At 45.2% G+C, this 24037-nt stretch overlaps 1 protein-coding gene across 2 annotated transcripts in view; it reads left to right on the top strand.

The window, feature by feature from the left end:
• The window catches only part of syngr3 (synaptogyrin 3), a 37540-nt gene that overhangs the window by 7518 nt on the left and 5985 nt on the right, over positions 1 to 24037 (top strand). For both annotated transcript variants that reach the window (XM_033041048.1, XM_033041049.1), the window contains exon 2: positions 19713 to 19947. In XM_033041048.1, the coding sequence (XP_032896939.1) occupies positions 19713 to 19947 (235 nt within the window). The remainder of the gene's footprint in view (positions 1 to 19712; positions 19948 to 24037) is intronic.

Genomic DNA, 24037 nt, shown 5'->3' with positions numbered 1-24037 from the left:
AGTAAAGAAGTTCCCCCTCATGTTACCCCTAAACTTCTGTCCCTTAATTCTGAAGTCATGTCCTCTTGTTTGAATCTTCCCTATTCTCAAAGGGAAAAGCTTGTCCACATCAACTCTGTCTATCCCTCTCATCATTTTTAAAGACCTCTATCAAGTCCCCCCTTAACCTTCTGCGCTCCAGAGAATAAAGACCTAACTTATTCAACCTATCTCTGTAACTTAGTTGTTGAAACCCAGGCAACATTCTAGTAAATCTCCTCTGTACTCTCTCTATTTTGTTGACATCCTTCCTATAATTGGGCGACCAAAATTGTACACCATACTCTAATACATAATTTTAACAATATAGCTGCTAAATTTGTATAAGATAATTACAAGCAGTTGAATAAGGGGTGGGAATTAATAAGCTTCGGCTTCTTCCTGCTCCTTTTCGGACACATATGATTTCATTTATTTATAGATATTGTTTATGACACTTTATAAATATTTTTGTTTTGGTTTTTGGATGCTGTTTCACATTTGCTTTTTATTCTTTTATTCTTTTTATTCTGTTTGAAATAAATAATAAAATAAATAAATAAATAAATATATTGTGTGTGTGTGTGCGTATGTGTGTATATACACACATACACACAGAGGTTTTTTTCATGTTTATTGTTTACATATTCTGTTGTGCTGCTGCAAGTAAGAATGTCATTGTTCTGTCTGGGACATATGACAAAATAATAATAATGATAATAATAATAATAATATATTTTATTGTCATTGCACAGAGGTACAAGGAGATTTGGTATGCAGCTTCCATCCGATGTAATAACTAAATTTAGACACCCGGAGCAGCAAGATTTAAAAAAACAGTTTTCACTCTCGCTGGAGTAACTCAGCAGGTCAGGCAGCATCTCTGGAGAAAAAGGATGGGTGACCCTTCTTTATCAGGCACCACCCTGCTTGATGTCATTTGCGACTGGCCCAGCTCCTCACTCCCCCCCCCCCCCCCCCCCCCCCTTCTCCCTCACCACCCCCTCCCCTTTCTCCAGAGATGCTGCCTGACCCACTGAGTCACTCTAACACTCTATGTCCGTCCCTCTTTGATATAAAGCAGCATCTGCAGTTCCATGTTTCTACAGATCAATTGTTTATTTGAATTCTTTGTTGCCTTTTCAACCATTGCCAGAACATTCCAGAACTCTGATGACATTTGTCATTGGATTTTAAATTAAAAAAAAAAAATAGGGATGTAAAGTAATGAAGAGTTTCCTTCTTTCAAATTGAACATTTTTTGTAATTGACGGAAAGATACAGCAAGGAAACTTATAGAGCCCCTTATAGAGCTTTCCTTCCAATTGTCCTTAGAAACAGAGCGTCATAATCGAGCCTTCATCATCCTCTCTATTGCAAAATTATTTTGCTACATTTAGATTAGAGATACAGCATGGAAACAGACCGCTCAGCCCACTGTCGCTATGCTGACCATCGATCGCCCGTTCACACACTAGTTCTATGTTAGCCTACTCTATCATCAACTCCCTAGGGCCAATTTACGGAAGCAAATTAATTTACAAACCCGCACGCCTTTGGGATGTGGTAGGAAACTGGAGCACCCGGAGGAAACCCACCTGTTCACAGGGAGAACGTGCAAACTCCACACAGACAGCATCCGCGGTCAGGATCGAACCCGGGTCGCCGGTGCTGTGAGGCAGCAGCTCCACCAGCTGTGCCACTGTGCTGCAATAAAATTGAGCATTTACATATAAAATGAATAGGCCAGGTTTGGATTACAATACAGGTGCAGAAAGGAACTGCAGATTCTGGTTTACACCGAAGATAGACACAAAGTGCTGGAGTAACTCTACAGGTCTGGCAGCATCTCTGGAGAAAAGGAAATGTTGATATTTAAGGAGAGCTATTAGCTTTGTATAAAAGCCTAATGTGGGGGTACACCAAGTTAGTGCTATGTTGCCTTTTATTGTAGTACTTCAGACTTTAGACATACAGCACAGTAACAGGCCCTTCGGCCCAGCGAGTCCTTGCCGACCAGTGATTACCCCGTACACTTACCTACAGCCATTAGGTTAGTGTGCAATTTTACAACTTCCTGAAGCCAATTAACTTTCAAACCTTTACGACTTTGGAGAGTGGGAGGAAACCGATGCACCCAGTGAAAACCCACGCGGTTACAGGGAGAACGTACAAACTCTGTACCGACAACACCCAAGAAGGGACTCGACCCGAAACGTCACCCATTCCTTTTTCTCCAGCGATGCTGCCTGTCCCGCTGAGTTACTCCAGCTTTCTGTGTCTATCTTTGAATTACAATGAAGTTTTTTTCATAGAACGTCCCTTCTGGGATTGTGGTTACATCATCGTTCAAATAGACGATAGTTACTATTTTAACTCGACCTTAAAAAGGGAATTTCACAGAATGGTTCCAGTTTTTGAGGATGACGTGTGACTGTGGGGAAGTCGGCTGACTGTGAACTGAAAGTTTAGAGTGAGTTCAGGAACTGCAGAATTTACCAATTTTTCTGTGGTTTTCAAGATTTTTATAATAAAGGTCATAATGATAGGAGTAGAATTAGGCCATTCGGCCCATCAAGTTTACTCTGCCATTCAATCATGGCTGATTTATCACTCCGTCTCAAACCCCATTCTCCTGCTTTCAACCTCATAACACTGTCCATATACTCCTCATAACATAGTAAACACTGCCCAGTCCATCATCGCTCTGACCTTCCTTCCATCGAGGGGATTTATCGAAGTTGCTGCCTCAAAAAGGCTGGCAGTATCATCAAAGACCCACACCATCCTGGCCACACACACATCTCCCTGCTACCTTCAGGTAGAAGGTACAGGAGCCTGAAGACTGCAACAACCAGGTTCAGGAATAGCTACTTCCCCACAGCCATCAGGCTATTAAACCTGGTTCGGACAAAACTCTGAACATTAATAACCCATTATCTGTTATTTGCACTTTATCAGTTTATTTATTCATGTGTTTTGTAGTCAATGTCTACTATGTTCTGTGTGCTGAAGCAAAGCAAGAATTTCATTGTCCTATCAGGGACACATGACAATAAACTCACTTGAACTTGAACTAACATTTACCACCTGTATTAATCAAGAGTTTATCTATCTCTGCCTTAAAAATATCCACTGATGGCCTCCACAGCCTTCTGTGGCAATGAATTCCACATTTTCACCACCCTCTGACTAAAGAAATTCCTCCTCATCTCCTTCCTAAAAGAACGTCCTTTAATTCTGAGGCTATGACTTCTAGTCCTAGACACTTCTGCTAGTGGAAACATCCTTTCCACATCCACTCTATCCAAGCCTTTCACTATTCTGTTTGTTTCAATGAGGTCCCCCTTCATTCTTCTAAATTCCAGCGAGTACAGTCCAAGTGACATCAAACACTCATCATAGGTTAACCAACCCACTCCTGGGATCATTCTTGTAAACCTCTTCTGGACCCTCTCCAGAGCCAGCACATCCTTCCTCAGATATGGTGCCCAAAATTGCAGACAATATTCCAAATGCGGCCTTATGGAGCCTCAACATTACATCATTACATCACCTTTTACGGCGATTAACTAATAAGGTGACGTTACTCTCCATTTTATTAGTTAATCTTCATAAATTCACAAGTTCTAGGAGCAGAATTAGGCCATTCTGCCCATCAAGTCTACACCGCCATTCAGTGATGGCTGATCTTCTGCCTTCTCTCCATAATTCCTGACCCCTTCTTCTAAAAAATGTATGAAAATGTCATCCCTCAGATTCCTATTAAATCATTTCCCATTCACCTTAAACGTATGCCCTCTGGTCCTTGATTCACCTACTCTGGGCAAGAGACTCTGTGCATCTACCAAGATCTATTCCTCTCATGATTTTAACCATTGTTAATTACTCAAACATCTGTCAACATCTGTGATATGTTTTGACTGTGTTAATAAAGGAAATGTGGCTTTAACTTAGATCATGGCAGTGTGAAAATGGCTATTCTGATTTTGTTGATAATAGTTACATGGATAGGATCTGTTTAGTGCGATATTCCCTTTATCCTGTATCTGTACACTGTGGACGGCTTGATTGTAACACATCATCATCATCAGCGGTCACTCGAAACGAGTGTGACTGTCCTCTCCATAGGGTCGTCAACTTGTGGGTCTGCAGATGTCTGTAGAGGCTGATCCACACACATTGGCGCAACGTGGGCAGCGGAGACTGGCGGTGGATGGTCATCGTCGAGCCCCCTTCCCTCTCTCCTTACGGTGCCGTCGCTTTGTCTCTGCGACACGGCGTAGTTCCATTTCGTGACGTGCAGCTCCTTCCCGCTACTAATCTGAGGAAAGACATTCCTGCCATAGAGGGAGTACAGAGAAGGTTCACCAGACTGATTCCTGGGATGTCAGGACTTTCATATGAAGAAAGACTGGATAGACTCGGCTTGTACTCGCTAGAATTTAGAAGATTGAGGGGGGATCTTATAGAAACTTACAAAATTCTTAAAGGGTTGGACAGGCTAGATGCAGGAAGATTGTTCCCGATGTTGGGGAAGTCCAGAACAAGGGGTCACAGTTTAAGGGTAAGGGGGAAATCTTTTAGGACCGAGATGAGAAAAACATTTTTCACACAGAGAGTGGTGAATCTCTGGAATTCTCTGCCACAGAAGGTAGTTGAGGCCAGTTCATTGGCTATATTTAAGAGGGAGTTAGATGTGGCCCTTGTGGCTAAAGGTATCAGGGAGAGAAGGCAGGTACAGGATACTGAGTTGGATGATCAGCCATGATCATATTGAATGGCGGTGCAGGCTCGAAGGGCCGAATGGCCTACTCCTGCACCTATTTTTTAGGTTTCTATGTTTCCTGCATGGATTTCCTCCAGGAACGCCTGTCCAGTGTAATGTGCTCCCAGTTGCTCGATGTGATGTGGAATTTCTTCAGACTGTTCTTGATGTTGCCCTTGAAGCGTTTCTTTGGCCCGCCGGGGTCTTGCCGACCTTCCTTCAGTTGAGAGTACAGGATCTGTTCAGGGAGACATGTGTTGGACATGCGGATGACATGGCCAGTCCATCGAAGTTGGTGCTGCATTATTGTGGTGGTGATGATGCTGGTCATGTTGGCTTCCTCCAAAACGCTGATGTTGGTGCGTTTGGCCTCGCAGCTGATCCTCAGAATCTTTCGTAAGGATCTTTGATGGTATTGTTGCTGTGACTATAACACAGGTATTGTTGTGACTATAACACATATAGTCTTTTCACTGACTGGATAGCGTGCAACAAAAAAGCTTTTCACTGCACCTCTTGGTACACATGACAATAATAAGCTAAACTAAATTAAACTTTGGATGGATATGGGCCAAACGCAGGCTTCTTGCTCGTCATGGAGAAGTTGGGTTCTGTAAGATTCAGTGACTCTACATTAATTGGGGACTAAGTATTTGTCAGGACAATGAGGATAATATGTTTGGCCTTAAATAGTGTCATAGAATCATTTGACTGTACATGGTCCTCAGTGTAACACCACTCCTAAAATAATAAACATCTCATCATGCAGTGTTCCCTCCGAACTGCACCAGAGTATGTCTACAGGTTCATAATAAGTCATAGGAGTTAGGCCATTCGGCCCATCGCGTCTACTCCGCCATTCAATCATGGCTGATCTATCTTTCAGTCTCAACCCCCTTCTCCTTCCTGCCTTCTCCCCGTAACCCTTGACACTTGTACTAATCAAGAATCTGCCAACCTCCTCCTTAAAAATACCCGATGACTTGGCCTCCACAGCTGTCTGCGGCAATGAATTTCATTGCTAATTCCTTTGGGCCCAAGTAAAAATTTGTCAAAACAGATGCAAAGGTTCTTAAATAGATTCTCCTTGATATTGTAGTTCACGGCTTAGGTTGAGGGCTACTTGTAACTTTGTTTTTGCTATTTTTTCTCGTGAAAGCATCTTATATTGATAGATAAATATTAATAGAAATAGAAGAGATGCAAAGAAATCACCTGAAATCTTTTTTTAAAAGACACAAAGCACTGGAGTAATTCAGCGGGACATGCAGCATTCGTGGAGAACAGGGGTGGGTGACGTTTTGGGTCAGGATTCTTCTTCGAGGGGTTTCTGCAAGGAACTGCAGAAGCTGGTTTACAAGAAAGACACAAAAGTGCTGGAGTAACTCAGCGGGTCAGGCAGCAACCCTGTGGAACATGGATCGGTGACGTTTTGGGTTGGGAGTCCTTCTACAGACATCTCTTTGAATGAATGAATGAATGAATGAATGAATGAATGAATGAATGAATACGTTTATTGTCATTGCACAATACTGTGCAACGTAATTCCATTACATCTCCTCCGGTTAAAAAAATACAAACACGACAACCATTAACACATATGTACACTTATTAGCAAAAAATAAATAGGTATTTTAAAAGAATTTAAAAGAATTTAAAAGAATTTGGCGGCATTTCTTGGAATTACATTTTGCTTCCCCAGCATTCTCTGTTGGAATTTAGCTCTTTTATCGCACATGGGTAGAAACTATTCTTTAGTCTACCGGTGCGAGCCTTCAGAGTCCTGAATCGCCTCCCAGAGTCATTTCATTTAGAGTCCTCTCCATGCTTTCTCCCCCCACCACAACAAGTCTGAAGGGTCCCGACCCCGAAACGACACCTATCATATCCTCCCAGAGTCACTCCAGCACTTGGTGTCTTTTTTTGATGTTACTGCAAACCAGCTCCTGCAGTTCCTTGAAATCTTAACTCTATTTCTCTTTAATTGCCTATTGATCTTGGGGGAGAAAATGCATCGATGATGTTTCCCTGGAGAATGTTGAGGACACAGCCTAGTGTGACAGCCTCATAGCAATTCCAAAGCGGGAAGAGAATTACTTTGGTATTTCTGAAGAGGCACAAAACAAATTAAATAGAACAAACAAAGTTGATGTGGAACTGGGACACCTGGGTGTGAATTTACTTCTCATTCCTCTCCTTGGGCCCCACTAGAGTGGTTGCAAATAAGCTGTAAGGTTTGCCTTACAGAGAATAAGCCAGGTTATATGTCTTATATGAAACATATAAGATTATTAAGGGCTTGGACACGCCAGAGGCAGGAAACGTGTTCCCGATGTTGGGTTCAGTCCAGAACCAGGGGCCACAGTTTAAGAATAAGGGGTAAGCCATTTAGAACGGAGACGAGGAAACACTTTTTCTCACAGAGAGTGGTGAGTCTGTGGAATTCTCTGCCTCAGAGGGCAGTGGAGGCAGGTTCTCTGGATGCTTTCATGAGAGAGCTAGATAGGGCTCTTAAAAATAGTGGAGTCAGGGAATATGGGGAGATGGCAGGAACGGGGTACTGATTGGGGATGATCAGCCATGATCACATTGAATGGCGGTGCTGGCTCGAATGGCCTACTCCTGCACCAATTGTCTATTGTCCATTGTTAACCGGCAGATGGTTTCTTCTACCTTCTTGTGAACAGTTGACTTTATGAAAGGATAATTTGATGATGATGATCTATGAAATGAAGGACATCCCTGGGGATGATTTATTTATGTTATAGAGTCATAGTCATCTAGCATGTAGAAACATAGAAACATAGAAAATAGGTGCAGGAGTAGGCCATTCGGCCCTTCAAGCCTCTACCGCCATTCAATATGATCATGGCTGATCATCCAACTCAGTATCCCGTACCTGCCTTCTCTCCATACCCCCTGATCCCTTTAGCCACAAGGACCACGTCTAACTCCCTCTTAAATATAGCCAATGAACTGGCCTCAACTACCTTCTGTGGCAGAGATTTCCAGAGATTCACCACTCTCTGTGTGAAAAATGTTTTTCTCATCTTGGTCCTAAAAGATTTCCCCTTTATCCTTTAACTTTGACCCCTTGTCCTGGACTTCCCCAACATTGGGAACTATCTTCCTGCATCTAGCCTGTCCAACCCTTTAAGAATTTTGTAAGTTTGTATAAGATCCCCCCTCAATCTCCTAAATTCAGACAGGCCCATCGACCCAACTCGTCCATGCCGACCAATGTGCCCCATGTAAGTTAGTTGTATTAGCACAATCATTGCAAGTATCAATGACCTGATCAATAGATAATAGTGGAAATGCTTAAAGCGACTCGGTGGTAGAACTGCTGCCTCACAGCGCCCGAGACCCAGGTTCGATCCTGACCTCGGGTGCAGTCTCTAATGATGTGGCATTTTAGGATGTAGAAGTGTCAAGAGTGTGCTGAACTGGTGACAAAAATATCATGAATGTGTAGTGCATCCCCACGTTACAGCTTAAGCTGAATACTGGATCAGCCCATCTGTGAGTGTTGTTGATATTGGCACCGACGCCAGTGTTAAATCAGTTTTCTATTGAGAATTTAGTCCTCTATTAAAGTCTTAGAGTCATACATCATGGAAACAGTCCCTTCGGCCCGACTCGTCCGAGATGCCCCATCTAAGCGAGTCTCGTTTGCCCACGTTTGGCCCATATTTCTCTGAACCTTTCCTATCCATTTGAGCATTATTGACACAAATATTCTGCTGTGTCTACTTTCTATGCCTTCTACGATACTATAAAACTCTATTCATCCCCGGAGGGAATTTTGTCTGCCGACAGTCACAACACACAAGGCACACAAAAACTTGAAATTAAAAAGAAAAGAGCGACTGTTGGCACAGCGCCCTCACCGGAACGAACAAATAAACAAACACAGTTTTATCCCCTGGGCAAAGGATTCTAAAACTAGAGTGACCCCCACGCAATGGATCTCCATTGTCTTTCCCTCCCCCTTCACGCTCATCGACCGCGAGGCCCCACCGCCGCCTAGTGTCCTGCTGCTGCTGCCGCCGAGGCTCCCATCGCCGCCACCGCTTGCTGCGGCTCCTTCGGCCCAGACAGGCCTCGGCGCCCGGCTTCTCCGCCCTACCCTGGAAGGCCTGTGGGGCGAACCGGGCCTACCGGGACGCGTTCCGGTCTCCTAGAGATATTTTAAAAGTTGTTCTTGACGTTTTGCAGTGTGTTATATTGCAGGTTGCAGTATTGGGCTTTCACAATGCTGAGACCTATTTTCTACACCCTGTATCTTCCCCTTTATTCTACCTATTGTACTTGAGTTTGACTAGATTGACAATAGACAATAGGTGCAGATGTAGGCCATTCGGCCCTTCGAGCCAGCACCGCCATTCAATGTGATCATGGCTGATCATCCTCAATCAGTACCCCGTTCCTGCCTTCTCCCCATATCCCCTGACTCCGCTATCTTTAAGAGCCCTATCTAGCTCTCTCTTGAAAGCCTCCAGCGAACTGGCCTCCACCGCCCTCTGAGGCAGAGAATTCCACACACTCACAACTCTCTGTGAGAAAAAGTGTTTCCTCGTCTCCGTTCTAAATGGCTTACCCCTTATTCTTAATTCTAGATTGTATTTATGTATACTATTATCTGACCTAATTTGATAGCATGCAAGACAAAGCTTTTCACTGTAGCTCGGAACATGTGACAATAATAAACGTAAACCTGATTGTTTAGTTTAGAAAAAAACCTTTAGCTTAGGCCCACGTGAAAAATTCAGTTATTTACAATACCTGTTTGAGTTCAAGGCAGCAGATGTCTATTGCCTGGGTTTCTGCATATTAGTTTAGTTTCATTTAGAGATACAGCGTGGAAACAGGCCCTTCGGCCCATCAAGTTCGCACCGGCCAGCGATCTCTGCACACCAGCACTATCCTACGCACACTAGGGACAATTTATAATTTCACCGAGCCAATCAGCCTAAAAACCTGTACGTCTTTGGAGTGTGGGAGGAAACCGGAGCATCAAGAGAAAATCCGCGCAGGTCACAGGAAGAACGTGCAAATTCTGTACAGACGGCACCCGTGGTTGGGATCGAACCCGGGTCTCTGGCGCTGTGAGGCAGCAACTCTACCGCTGCACCAGCGAGCCACCCTCCTATTGTCTAATAAAATTTGCACTGTCTTTTGTGTACAGTTCTCTCCTGGTTAAACCCTGTCATTATTATGCAGCCGATTCCTTATGGCAGCACTTGAGTTGGTGCTTTCGTTTTCAAGGAAGGGGTTAAGGGTGTAAGGAAATGTCCTGTGTAACGGTTGTTTTAATCTAAAACACACTATCGGTTTGGATTAATTGTAATTCCCGAGCCCGTGAATCATATTTTACATGTTATTTTATATCTTTTTTTTTACCACACACTTTGAATTGCATCTCTCTCTCTCTCCCCTCAAAGGTTGCCATGGAAACAAAGATCTAATATTGTTCCCTAGGAGATATTCTGGGAATTTCTGTCGAATCTTGCGCCATGATATTATTTTTAAAGATTGATGATATAGTAGAACATATTTGACTAAGCACCGTGTAATCATTCTAATTCCATATAAACGTCTTCATTTTGACCTTGAAGTGTAACACTCAAATTGGAGGAACAGCACCGCATATTTTGCTTGGGCAGTTTACAGCCCAGCGGTATGAATAGTGGTTTCTCTAATCTCAAGTAACACTCTCTCTCCGTCCCTCCCCCACCCTAGTCATCCTGCTAGTTTCACGGTTCGTGTCCATCTGTTGTCACCTCTTCCGCAGACCATTGTGGGCTCCACCTTTCCTTGGTCATCGGTGCCGGCTCTGATTTCTTCTGTCCCTTCTCATCACTCCAGATTCCCTCTCCCCTGACTCCCAGTCTGAAGAAAAGTCTCGACCCAAAACGTCACCCATTCCTTCTCTCCAGAGATGCTGCCTGTCCCGCTGAGTTACTCCAGCATAAATCAGCATCTGCAGTTCCTTCCTACACATTTTGTTTGATAATAGACAATAGGTGCAGGAGTAGGCCATTCGGCCCTTCGAGCCAGCACCGCCATTCAATGTGATCATGGCTGATCATCCCCAATCAGTACCCCGTTCCTGCCTTCTTCCCATATCCCCTGACTCCACTATTTTTAAGAGCCCTATCTAGCTCTCTCTTGAAAGCATCCAGAGAACCGGCCTCCACCGCCCTCTGAGGCAGAGAATTCCACAGACTCACAACTCTCTGTGAGATAAAGTGTTTCCTCGTCTCCGTTCTAAATGGCTTACCCCTTATTCTTAAACTGTGGCCCCTGGTTCTGGATCGCCAGGTCTGTCTAGTTTCAGTTTGGAAATACAACGTGGAACCAGGCCCTTTGGTAAATCAAGTCCGCATCGACTAATAATTAATTACCAGTGCACTGGTCCTATGTTATCCCAGGTTTGCATCTTGCACACTAGGGGCTATTTACAGAAGAATATTAACCTACAAAGCTGCATGTCTTTGGAAAGTGGATGGAAACCGGAGCACCCGGAAAAACCCACGCAGCCACAGGGAGAACGTGCAAACTCCACACAGATAGTACGTGAGGCCAGGATCGAACCCAGGCCTCTGGTGCTGTGAGGCAGCAGCTCTACCAGCTGTGCCACTCTGTTGATGTCTTGAAGCCCTGCAGTACAATAATAAGATAACAATAGCAAGACGATACAGACCACTACCAACCTGCAAGTAGTTAATAGACACAAAATGCTGGAGTAACTCAGTAGGGCAGGCAGAGGGAATGGGTGACATCTAGACAGAGGGAATGGGTGACATTTCGGATCAAGACCCTTTTTCAGACTGAGTCAGGAGAGAGGCAAAACTATTGTAAAGCGACTTTGAGTCTTAGAAAAGCGCTATAAAAATTACATTTATTATTATTATTATTATTAAGGTGTGAAAAAAAAAATCCATATCTCTCATTTCACTCTCCCCTGACTCTCAGTTTGAAGAAGGGTCTCGACCCGAACCATCACCCATTCCTTCTCTCCGGAGATGCTGCCTGTTCCGCTGAGTTACTCCAGCATTTTGTGTCTGTCTTCGGTGTAAACCAGCATCTGCAGTTCCTTCCTACACATGCAAGTAGTTAGGGATCCTTTCAAGCAGTACCATTCTGTGACAGGCAGCCATTCATCTATTTATTTGTCCACAAGGGCTTTAGTGTTGCCTGCAATATTGGACCCAACGTGCTAATTTCCCTCTGAACAAATCGAATACATTATCTTCTGCTCATAACTTCAACCGCACTGAAAAAGAAAGTGAAGACATCTAGAAGTATCTTGTGACTAAAGAGCCTGTCCCACTGTACGAGGTAATTGAAGAGTTCTCCCGCATTCTCCCCTGATTCGAGCTTGTGTAATGTACGTAGCGGGTACGTAGGAGTTCGTGGATGTCACATAGCGGCTCGTACGAGTAACGGTAGGTACTCGGGAAATCGGGTAAACTCGTGACGTTTTTTCAACACTGAAAAATGCCCACGAGTAAAAAAATACTCGTGATGAAAAAAATGGTTACTTTTTACTCGTACGAGCCCCTACGTACATTACACAAGCTCAAATCAGGGGAGAACACTTGAATTACCTCGTACAGTGGGACAGGCCCTCAACGCGGTTCTAAATCAGAGCTAATTGATCATCTGAAGTGTTATTTAACTCACATGAGTGTAGTTACCTTTTTTTTCCTTGGGCCATCTTTAAGCAAGTTATTTTCAACACATTGCCACTGTGACTCACAACAGCAACAATTCCAAACGCCATTTGTTTCTATGCACAGGTCTCTGACTCACAAATGGCTCCATCAGTCTCCAGCGCTTAAACTTTGAAGTAGTCACATTTAATTCATTAGAGCCATACCGCTTAAAAGTTTCTCATAACTTTAATATGCAGTCTTGAATAGATGCCTAAGAATGGATAGATGCCTTACAGGTTTAAGGTGAAGGGGAAAAGATTTCATAGGAATCTGAGGGGCAGAGATGGAGCATGGAAACAGGCCCTTCAACCCAATTTGCCCACACCGGCCAACAAGTCCCAGCTACACTAGTCCCACCTGCCTGTGTTTGGTCCATATCCCTCCAAAACCTGTCCTTATCCTATCTAACTAGTTTCACACAAAGGGTGGTGGGTATATGGGACGAGCTGCCAGAGGAGGTAGTTGAGGCTGGGACTATCCCAACATTTAAGAAACGGTTCGATAGGATAGGACAGGTTTGGAGGGAAATGGGCCAAGCGCGGGCTGGTGGGACTAGTGTAGTTGGCCGGTGTGGGCAAGTTTGGGCTGAAGGGCTTGTTTCCATGCTCTGTCACTCTATGAGGAGGAATTTCTTTAGCCAGAGGGTGGTGAATCTATGGAATCCATTGTCACAGACTGCGGTGGAGGCCATGTCATTGGGTATTTTTAAAGTGGAGATTGATACATTCTTGATTAGTAAACGTAATAAAAAATACCAGGGCTCTGGTTTTCACGCTCCCTAGGGGACAGGGCCCCACGGAGTTGGATTAGAATTAGAATTAGATTCCTTTATTGTCATTCAGACCTTTCGGTCTGAACGAAATTATGTTGCCTGCAGTCATACACAGAATCAATAATAACAAAACATACAATAAACACAAATTAAACATCCACCACAGTGAGTTCACCAAGCACATCCTCACTGTGATGGAGGCAAAGTCTTAGTCTCCGTCTCTTCCCTCCTTGTTCTCCCTCTGCGCTGAGGCGATTGATCCAGGCCGGAGATGCCGCCCTCCAGTCCAGCGGACCTCCGTGGTGATGTCGCCGCCGCCGAAAGCCGGAACGCCGTCTCCGCTCCGAGACAGCCCGCCACAGCATCAGCCGCCCCAGCTCCAGGCCGCCGCCCCAGCTCCGGGTCCCGCAGTCTCCGCTCCGGGCCGCCGCCCCAGCTCCAGGCCGCCGCCCCAGCTCCGGGTCCCGCAGTCTCCGCTCCGGGTCCCGCAGTCTCCGCTCCGGGCCGCTGCCCCAGCTCCGGGTCCCGCAGTCTCAGCTCCGAGCCCCGCTGCATCAGCTCCAGGCCGCCGCCGAAAGCCAGAAAGCCGCACCAGCAAGTCGGGCCACCACTGCCTTAGCCCCGAAGACGGCCAGCCTCTCGTTGGTGAGTCCTGGCTGGCTCTGCCTCCGGAGCCTCGGGGTCAGTCGCAGGCTGGAGGCCGCCAGCTCCGCCATTAGGCCTCAACGCAGACGGAGGCAGAGAAAGGGGATACGACACGAAAAAGTCGCATTCCCCCGAAGGAAGAGACAGAGAACATGTTTCACCCCCCCCCCCCTAACACAACCCAACAAACTAAAACTTAACCCAAACAAGACAAAAAACGTCAGGATTTCCACGCGTTTGAAAAGTGATGAGCGCCACCACAATATTATCCAGCAGTTGTATATTATTGTCATGAGAATTTTCTTTCGTTTTCACATTGTCGCACACACTTTACTCACGATACTTATTGTCAGAATAGCAACTCGCTGGATGGTTCAGTTTAGTTTATTGTCACGTGTACCGAGGTACAGTGAAAAGCCTTTTTTGTTGGGGGGCCAGCCAGTCAGCAGAAAGACTATACGTGATTACAATCGAGCCGTCCACAGTTTACAGATACAGGATAAAGGGTATAATGTTTAGTACAAGATAAAGTCAAGTAAAGTCCGATTGGAGATAGTCCGAGGGTCTCCAATGAGGTAGATGGTAGCTCAGGACCTCCCTCTAGTTGACGATAGGATGGTTCAGTTGCCTGATAACAGCTGGGAATGAACTCTCCCTGAATCTCGCGGAGTTTGAACCAGCCCGTTCGCGGAGGTCAGATGTGGCCGCTGGACTTACCATCACCCGGCGGGGTCCCAACATCGGAAGCCTGGATCTCCTCAACGCAGAGGGAGAACAAGGAGGGAAGAGACAAGGACTTTAAGACTTTTGCCTTCCATCACAGTGAGGAGGTGCCTGGTAGACTCACTGTGGTGGATGTTAAACTGTGTTAAATGTGTGTTTTGTTATTTTATTCTATGTTATCACTGCAAGGTATACAATTTCGTTCAGACTGAAATGTCTGAATGACAATAAAGGATACTTTACTTTATCTGGAGGTGTGGATTTTCACACTACTTTATCTCTTGCCTGATGGGAGAGGGGAGACGAGGGAGTGGCCAGGGTGAGACTCGTCCTTGATTATACTGGTGGCCTTCCCGAGGCAGCGTGCGGTGTAGATGCAGTCAATGGAAGGAAGGTTGGTGTGTGTGTGTGTGTCTGTGATGTTCTGGGCCAATTCCACCATTCTCTGCGATTTCTTGCTGTCTTGGGTGCAGCTGTTCCCAACGCATGCTGTGATGCATCCCGACTCAATGCTTTCTACGGCGCATCTGTAGGAGTTGGTGAGAGTTGTGGCGAACATGCCGAACTGCCCAAGCCCTCTAGGGAAGTAAGGATGGTGCATCATTGCAGAATTAGAAGTGCAAGCAATGGGAGGGAAAGAAAAAGTAATTATTGTTTTGTTCTGGGAGCAGGCTTGTAGATCTCAGAATTAAATGATCGGTGGTGTTTCCGACATTATAATAATGTTGATTAGAGGGAGTTCTCTTGTGAAGGGGAAAATAACACTGGAATTGAGACTCCAGTCTATAATTATCCTTGATCATCGCTCGCTGTGTGGGCATATTGCAGTAATGCCACACCACGTATAGTATAATTACCCCACTGGTGCAGAATGCAGTCCAGATGGAAGGGTTATTGCGTGGAGTATACGTGTGGAAACAAGGGCAACGCGGTGACCCAGCGGTCGAGTTGCTGTCTCTCTCCGCGCCAGAGACCCAGGTTCAATCCTGACCTCGGGTGCCATCTGTGCTGTGGGTGGCTCGATTGTAATCGGGTATTGTCTTTCCGCTGACTGGCTCGTATGGTAGAGTCTGTGGAATTCTCTGCCTCAGAGGGCAGTGGAGGCCGGTTCTCTGGATGCTTTCAAGAGAGAGCTAGATAGGGCTCTTAAAAATAGCGGAGTCAGGGGATATGGGGAGAAGGCAGGAACGGGGTACTGATTGGGGATGATCGGCCATGATCACATTGAATGGCTCGAAGGGCAAAATGGCCGACTCCTGCACCTATTGTCTATTGTCTAGTTGCTGCCTTACAGTACCAGAAACCCAGGTTCGATCCTGACTACAGGTGCTGTCTGTACGGAGTTTGCATGTTCTCCCTGTGACCACGTGGGTCTCCTCCTGGTGCTCCAGTTTTCTCTCGCATCCCAAAGACGTTCAGGTTTGTAGGTTAATTGGCCCTCTGTAAATTGCCCCCCTAGAGTGTAGGAGTGATAGCGTGAACAGGTCATCAATGGTGGGCATGGGCCTAGTGGGTCGAAGGTTTCTATGCCCTAGCTCGAAATAAAAAAGAACTGCAGCTGCTGGTTGATACACAAAAGGACACAAAGCGCTGCAATACCTCAGCCGGTCAGGCAGCGTCTCTGGAGAACGTGGATAGGTGATGTTTCGGGTCTAACCATGGAACTTGTCCATGTTCTCTGGAATCAAATGCTTAGAATTCTGGATGCACTTGTGTTATTATCAAGTCTCAGCTAATTACTTCTCAAATGTGCGGTCAAAAATAAGAGGCAAGGACAATTGCAAGTGTGTCGGCCCATTCATATGACCAATAACTATATGGACTCTTAAAGCAACCAGGCAGAGGCTTTGTCATGGACTGAATTTCCAGTTAAATATGAGGTCTTGAATATGTGCTGGAAATATCCATGATATTTGAATGAATCAGCATAGAACTAGGGACCTAGAAACATAGAAAATAGGTGCAGGAGTGCCATTCAAAATGATCATGGCTGATCATCCAAAATCAGTACCCTGTTCCTGCTTTCTCCCCATATTCCTTGATTCCGTTAGCCCTAAGAGCTCTCTCGACTCTCTCTTGAATACATCAAGAGATGCACCTAATTTAATGTGTCTCCATCTACCTATAACTTGGTCCTGAGCTTTCTTGGTTTATGTACCAGGTGAGGTAGATTGAGGTAGAAGTGCTTTCTCACATGTATAATTGCAGCCAAAAATAAACATTTGTTTTGGACAAGCCCTTTTTAATTCTCCTGTTTACCATAATTTGCTAACTTGCATCTAGGGGTGTGGATACATGCTTTTTCCCCAGCGTAGTGGAGTCTAAAACTAAGGGTCATAGATTTGGTTTGGTTTAGTTTAGGTTAAAGATACAACGCTTCGGCCCATCGAGTCCGCACTGACCGCGATCCCTGTACGCTATGGGTGGTGATGAATCTGTGGAATTCTTTGCCACAGAAGGCTGTAGAGGCCAAGTCAGTGAATATTTTTAAGGCATAGATGGATAGATTCTTGATTAGTACAGGTGTCAGGGGTTATGGGGAGAAAGCAGGAGAATGGGGTTAGGAGGGAGAGATAGATCAGCCGTGATTGAATGGTGGTGTAGACCTGATGGGCTGAATGGCCTAATTCCACTCCTATCCCTTCTGACCTTATGACTAGCACTATCTTGCACCTTGGGGACAATTTACAATCTTTACCGAAGCCAATTAACGTACAAACCTGTGAGAAGAAACCGGAGCACCCGGAGAAAACCCATGGGGTTACGGGGAGAACGTACAAACTCCGTATAGACAGCACCCGTAGTCAGGATTGAACCCAGATCTCTGGCGCTGTGAGGCAGCAACTCTACTGCTGCGCCACCGTGCCTTCAGGTAGAAGGTACAGGAGCCTGAAGTCTGCAACAGCCTGGTTCAGGAATAGCTGCTTCCCCACACCCATCAGGCTATTAAACTCAACTCAAACAAAACTCGGATCATTAAATAGCCCATTGCGCTTTATCTGTTTATTTATATGTGTCTATATATATTCATTGGTATATGGTCACACTGATCTGTTCTGTATTTATTTATGTCTACTATATTCTGTTGTGCTGAAGCAAAGCAAGAATTTCATTGTCCTATCTGGGACACATGACAATAAACTCTCTTGAATCTTGAATCTAGGGAAAAGGGAATCTGAGTTTTTCTAACAGAGGGTGGTGTGTATATAGAACAAGCTGCTAGACCAGGTGGTAGAGGCAGGTAAAATAACATTAAAAAGATCATCGTTTGGCCAGCTATATGGATAGGACAGATTTTGAACAATATGGATTGAATGCAGGCAAATGGGCGTCATGGTTGGCATAGAAGTGTTGGGCCAAAGAGCCTCAGTATTGGAGTACGAATCTATCAAATTGTGGAGGTGATGGGTTTCAAAGATCTTCATGTGTTTGAGCTCGATTGTGCCCAGCAATGATTTTGAGAAGGTTTAGAAACAGAAACAGAAAGTCACCTATATTCTGAGGGCTGAAAATAGCAACTGACTTTTTCTCAGTATCCCGATTTCCAAATGATCAATATTTTCTGCCAATATTGCTTCATAATGGAGGGAAAACAAATTGGTTAATGTCTGTGTTTGTGTCCCCCTCACCCCTCCCCCCCCCCCCCCCCCCCCTCGCTGGTGCCTGTTGCAGGCGGATACCCAGAGAAATAACTGAACAATTATGGAGGAGCAAGTGGTTTACAGTCTCCCAGAGGAGGCTAGGTATCTGTTTCGTTATTAGTATGACTCATGCCTGATTCTGCAAGAACGGACTGTTACTGCAACCTTCTGACTCTCAAACCTCGAGCACAGTTGGAGTTTCAAAATAAGCCTTATATCCCACTAATATGATCAGTAATTTTTAGATTCCTGTGGGGCTTTCTGGTTTGGATTGTGAATTCATCAACCTCAAAATGGGCAGACAAAATCTCAAAGCAACTTGGGAACGAGTGCTTGGGAAATAGAACACTACAGCACGGGAACAGGCCCTTCGGCCTACAGAGCCCGTGCTGAACATGACGCCAAGACCAACTCTTATCTGCCTGCACATAATCCATATCCTTCCATTCCCTGCATATTCATGTACCTAGGGCGACACGGCGGCGCAGCGGTAGAGTTGCTGCCTTACAGCGCCAGAGACCCGGGTTCGATCCTGACTAAGGGGGCTGTCTATACGGAGTTTGTACATTATCCCCGTAACTGCGTGGGTTTTCTCCGGGTGCTCCGGTCTCCTCCCACACTCCAGAGACACACAGGTTTGTAGGTTAATTGGGTGATCGCTGGTCGACGCGGACTCGGTTGGCCAAAGGGCCTGTTTCCACATTGTGTCTCTAATGACTAAAGTCTATCAAAAATTCTCCAGACCATGCTCTGACGCATCCCAATAAAATCCTTTATCTGGCGCGTCTGTAGATGTACGTGAGGGTTGTTGGGGACATGCCGAACTCCCGAAGCCTAGTCTAGTCTGTACGGGACAAAAATAAACACCCCAAAACCCTATCAATCTGGGGATTACATCATTTAAAATGTGTTTCATTGAGGGCTTTGATGCAGTTTAGTGCAGTAATGGATCCTGGGTCAGGATACTGGATGATCTGCTCACTAGTCCATGCCGATCAGCGATCCCCGTACACTAGGACGTTCACAATCCGACACACTAGGGACAACTTACAATCTTTACCAAAGCCAATTAACCTACAAACCTGTTCATCTTTGGAGTATGGGAGCAAACCGGTGCACCCAGAGAAAACCCACACGGTTACACAGAGAGCGTACAAACTCCGTACAGACAGCATCCGTAGTCAGGATCGAACACGGGTCTCAGGTGATCTAAGGATTTTTGATTGGAACTGTTATTGTTATGGAGTTAAGGGATATGGAGAGAAGGCAGGAACGGGGTACTGATTGTGGATGATCAGCCATGATCACATTGAATGGCGGTGCTGGCTCGAAGGGCCGAATGGCCTACTCCTGCACCTATTGTCTATTGACCCATAAAGCTCTCAGATCTTTACATTTACACACTGTCATTGCTTCTTCCACAGGTATTCTCCATCGTTGTGTTTGCTTCCATAGTGAATGAAGGCTACGTCAATAAAGGCAACAATCAACTTTACTGTGTCTTCAATAAGAATGACGACGCTTGCAACTATGGCATTTCAATTGGGATCACGGCCTTCTTCATTTGCGTCCTGTACATCACCCTGGATTTCTACTTTCCGCAGTTGAGCAGCATAAAGGACAGGAAACGCGTTGTAATGGCAGACCTGGGACTTTCAGGTAAACACGCTGAAGACTGCAAAAAGGGAAAGACTTTGACTGTTTCTAATTATTAAGTTATAAGCAACTCCCTATATCCAATTACACTTCTTACTAAAAATCAGCCATGATTCAATTATCTATCGTTCCCTCTCAACCCCATTCACCTGCCTTCTCCCCATAACCCTTGACATCCGTATTAATCAAGAATCTGTCAATCTACTGTCAATATCCATTGACTCTGTCTCTACTGCCATCTGTGGCAATGAATTCCACAGATTCATCACCCTATGACTAAAGAAATCCCTCATCTCCTTTCTAAAAGTACATCATTTTATTCTGTGGCTGTGCTCTCTGGTCCTAGACTCTGCCACTAGTGGAAACATCCTCTCCACATCCACTCCATCCAGGCTTTTCACTATTCAGTAAGTTTCAATGAGGTCACCCCTCATCCTTCTAAACTCCAGCGAGTGCAGGCCCAGTGCTGTCAAATGCTCATCATCCGTTAACCCAATCATCCCCAGGACCATCCTCGAAAACCTCCCCTGGACCCTCTCCAACGTCAACACATCACTCCGCAGAAACGGGGCCCAAAACTGCTCGCAATACTCCAAATGCGGTCTGACCAGTGCCTTCTAAAGCCTCAGCATTACATTCCTGTTTGTAAAGAATGATTTGAAATTCCTCTCCATCCAACATGTATTGAAAATAGACACAAAATGCTGGAGCAACTCAGCCGGGCAGGCAGCATCTCTGGAGAGGAGGAATGGGCGACGTTTCGGGTTGAGACCCTTCTTCAGACTGATGTTGGGAGTGGGCGGGACAAAGAGTGAGCGCCCACTCCTCTGACATCAGTCTGAAGAAGGGTCTCTACCTGAAATGTCACCCGTTCCTTCTCTCCAGATATGCTGCCTCAGTGTCCCGCTGAGTTACTCCAGTACTTTGGGCCTACCTTCGATTTAAACCAGCATCTGCATGTATTGATAATAAGTAAACTTGCAAATGATTCATTTTGTATTTGCATGGCATTAACAGCTCTATTTTTAGAAAGTTGTTTTGTGAAGTAATAATCTCTGACTTGCCAAATTTGACGGCACTGGGCCTGTACTCGCTAGAGTTTCGTAGGATGAGGGGGGGTCCTCATTGAAACTTACTGAATAATGAAAGGCCTGGAGTGAATTAGGAGAGGATGTTTCTACTAGTGGGAGAGTTTAGGAACAGAGGCCATAGCCTCCGAATAAAAAGACGCACCTTTGCAAAGGAGATTAGGAGGAAAATCTTTAGTCAGAGGGTGGTGAATCTGTGGAACTCATTGCCACATAAGGCTGTGGAGGCCAAGTTAATGGATATTTTTAAGGTGGAGGTTGACAGATTCTTGATTAGTAAGGGTGTCGGGGATTATGGGGAGAAAGCATGAATATCAAGTCTGCCCTCAATCTCCGACGTTTCAGAGAAAACAATTCAAGTCTACCCAACCTTTCCCTATAGCTGCAACATACTAATCCATCATCTTCTGACGCTCCAGAGAAAACAATCCAAGTTTACCCAATCTTGTATTTAGTTATTTGATCTTGCACACAATCATTTGAGGTCTATTTTCCTGGTGTGCGCTCTTGTGTAGATCCTGGTACACATAGTTGGTCTGGGGCCAATAATTTGGGATGAGCAGAACAGGAAGGAGCTGAAAATGTAGACACAAGGAACTGCAGATGCGGGAATCTTGTGTAGAATGCAAATAGCTGGAGTAACTCAGCGGGTCAGGCAGCATCTCTGGAGGACTTGGATAGGCGACATTTCAGGTCGAGACCCTTCTTGAAATGTATCTGCCTCGGATGGAACTGAGCTTGCTGGCAAATGCGCTAATGAGTCCAGACAAGGGTAGCACGGTGGCGCAGCGGTACAGTTGCTGCCTCACAGGGCATACAGCGCCAGAGACCCAGGTTCCATCCTGACTTTCTGCAAATATTGCTTCATAACAGAATGAAAACAAATTGGTTAATGTCCCCCCCCCCCCAACCACCCGTGCCTGTCGCAGGCGGATACCCAGACAAATAACGGAACAAATATGGAGGAGCAAGTGGTTTATAGTCTCCCAGAGGAGGCTAGGTATCTGTTTCGTTATTAGTATGACTCATACCTGTTTCTGCAAGAGCCGACTGTTACTGCAACCTTCTGACTCTCAAACCTCGTGCACAGTTGGAGTTTCAAAATAAGCCTTATATCCCACTAATGTGATCAGTCCTTTTAAGATTCCTGTGGGGCTTTCTGGTTTGTGTTGTGAATTCATCAACCTCAAAATGGGCAGACAAAAGTCTGAAGAAGGGTTTCGGCCCAAAACGTTACCTATTTCCTTCGCTCCATAGATGCTGCTGCACCCGCTGAGTTTCTCCAGCATTTTTGTGTACCTCAGACAAAATCTCAAAGCAACTTGGGAACGAGTGCTTGGAAAATAAAACGGTACAGCACGGGGACAGGCCCTTCGGCCTACAGAGCCCGTGCCGAACATGATGCCAAGACCAACTCTTATCTGCCTGCACATAATCCATATCCTTCCATTCCCTGCATATTCATATACCTAGTGCGGCACGGTGGCGCAGCGGTAGGCTTGCTGCCTTACAGCGCCAGAGACCCCGGGTCCGATCCTGACTGCGGTGTGCTGTCTGTACGGAATTTGTACATTCTCCCCGTAACCGCGTGGGTTTTGACCAAGATCTTCAGTTACCTCCCACAGCCCAAAGACATACAGGTTTGTGGGTCAATTGGCTTGGTATAAATTTAAAATGTCCCTAGTGTGTGTAGGATAGCGTTTGTGTGTGGGGATCGCTGTTCGGTATGGACACGATAGGCCAAAGGGCCTGTTTCCACTCTGTATTTCTAAAAAGTACCACTGATCCCGTTGATCTCTACTAAAGTAGGTAAAACAAAATGGAGGCCAACATTTATACAAAGGGACCACCTTATAGACTATGGCACAGCACTGCATCAGAAAGATGAGATTTGTGCTGGGTACCAATTTTACCCCATGGTTTTAGTATTTTCACTTACTTTAATGCAAACTGCACTTTAAGGTGCTTCCTTATTTTGGAACCAAAGAGTCGTGAAGTGGAATGTTCCTCTTCTGTTAATCTCTGTAGAGTCATCACTGTTAATTAAAAATCAAAATTGGGCGAACTGGATGTCACAAGAACCAATGCAAATAGCGGTACCTTTATACAATGACAATAGGAGCAAGTTTCATAAGTTCATTAGTCATATGTGACAATACCCCTGTAATTTATGCACATGAGCTGTGCTCATTCTCGCACATGCTCAGTCAGTCAGTGACCTTTGACTTGGAAATTAATCATTCCTGTTGTTGATTCCAACATGAGTGTGTGTGCAGCCATCTTTCTCTGTACATTATGTCCTAGTTTACTTATTTTATAAGCAGACAGATATCAAAACATCATAGGAGAAGAATTACGCCATTTGGCCCATCGAGTCTACTCTGGCTATCATGGCTGATCTATCTTTCCCTCTCAACCCCATTCTCCTGCCTTCTCCCCATAACCCCTGACACCCGTACTAATCAAGAATCTGTCGATTTCCACTTTAAAAATACCTGACGACTTGTCCTCCACAGCCCTCTATGGTAATGAATTCCACAGACTCCCCACCCTCTGACTAAAGAAATTCCTACTCATCTCCTTTCTAATGGTACAGTACATCCCTTTATTCTGAGGCTGTGCCCTCTAGTCCTAGACTCTCCCACTAGTGGAAACATCCTCTCCACATCCATTCAATCCATGCCTTTCATCATTCGGTCATGGCTTTAGATTTGCCTCGAAGTTCAAATTAGATATGCTTTTTCTGAAATTCCATTCCATTTACTTCAAAAAGACTTCCCCAGAAATATTTAAGGCAAGAAGGGAAAGATTTATAAGGGACATAAGGGGCAGGTTTTTCATACAGAAATGATGGGGATATGGAATGAGCTGCCAGAGGAAGTGGTAATGTGTATTTGAGGGGCCTGTTCTTTCCCCAGTTACCCCATTTCCCTTAATAAACGTCTAAATTTTATTTGGATTGTCCATAATCTTATCTGCTGGAGCTACCTGAGAACCCCATTTTG

This window comes from Amblyraja radiata, chromosome 22 (assembly GCF_010909765.2).
Source record: "Amblyraja radiata isolate CabotCenter1 chromosome 22, sAmbRad1.1.pri, whole genome shotgun sequence".
Lineage (NCBI taxonomy): Eukaryota > Metazoa > Chordata > Chondrichthyes > Rajiformes > Rajidae > Amblyraja > Amblyraja radiata.
The sequence above is the reverse complement of the archived record's forward strand: the minus strand, read 5'-3'. Positions and strand labels throughout refer to the sequence as shown.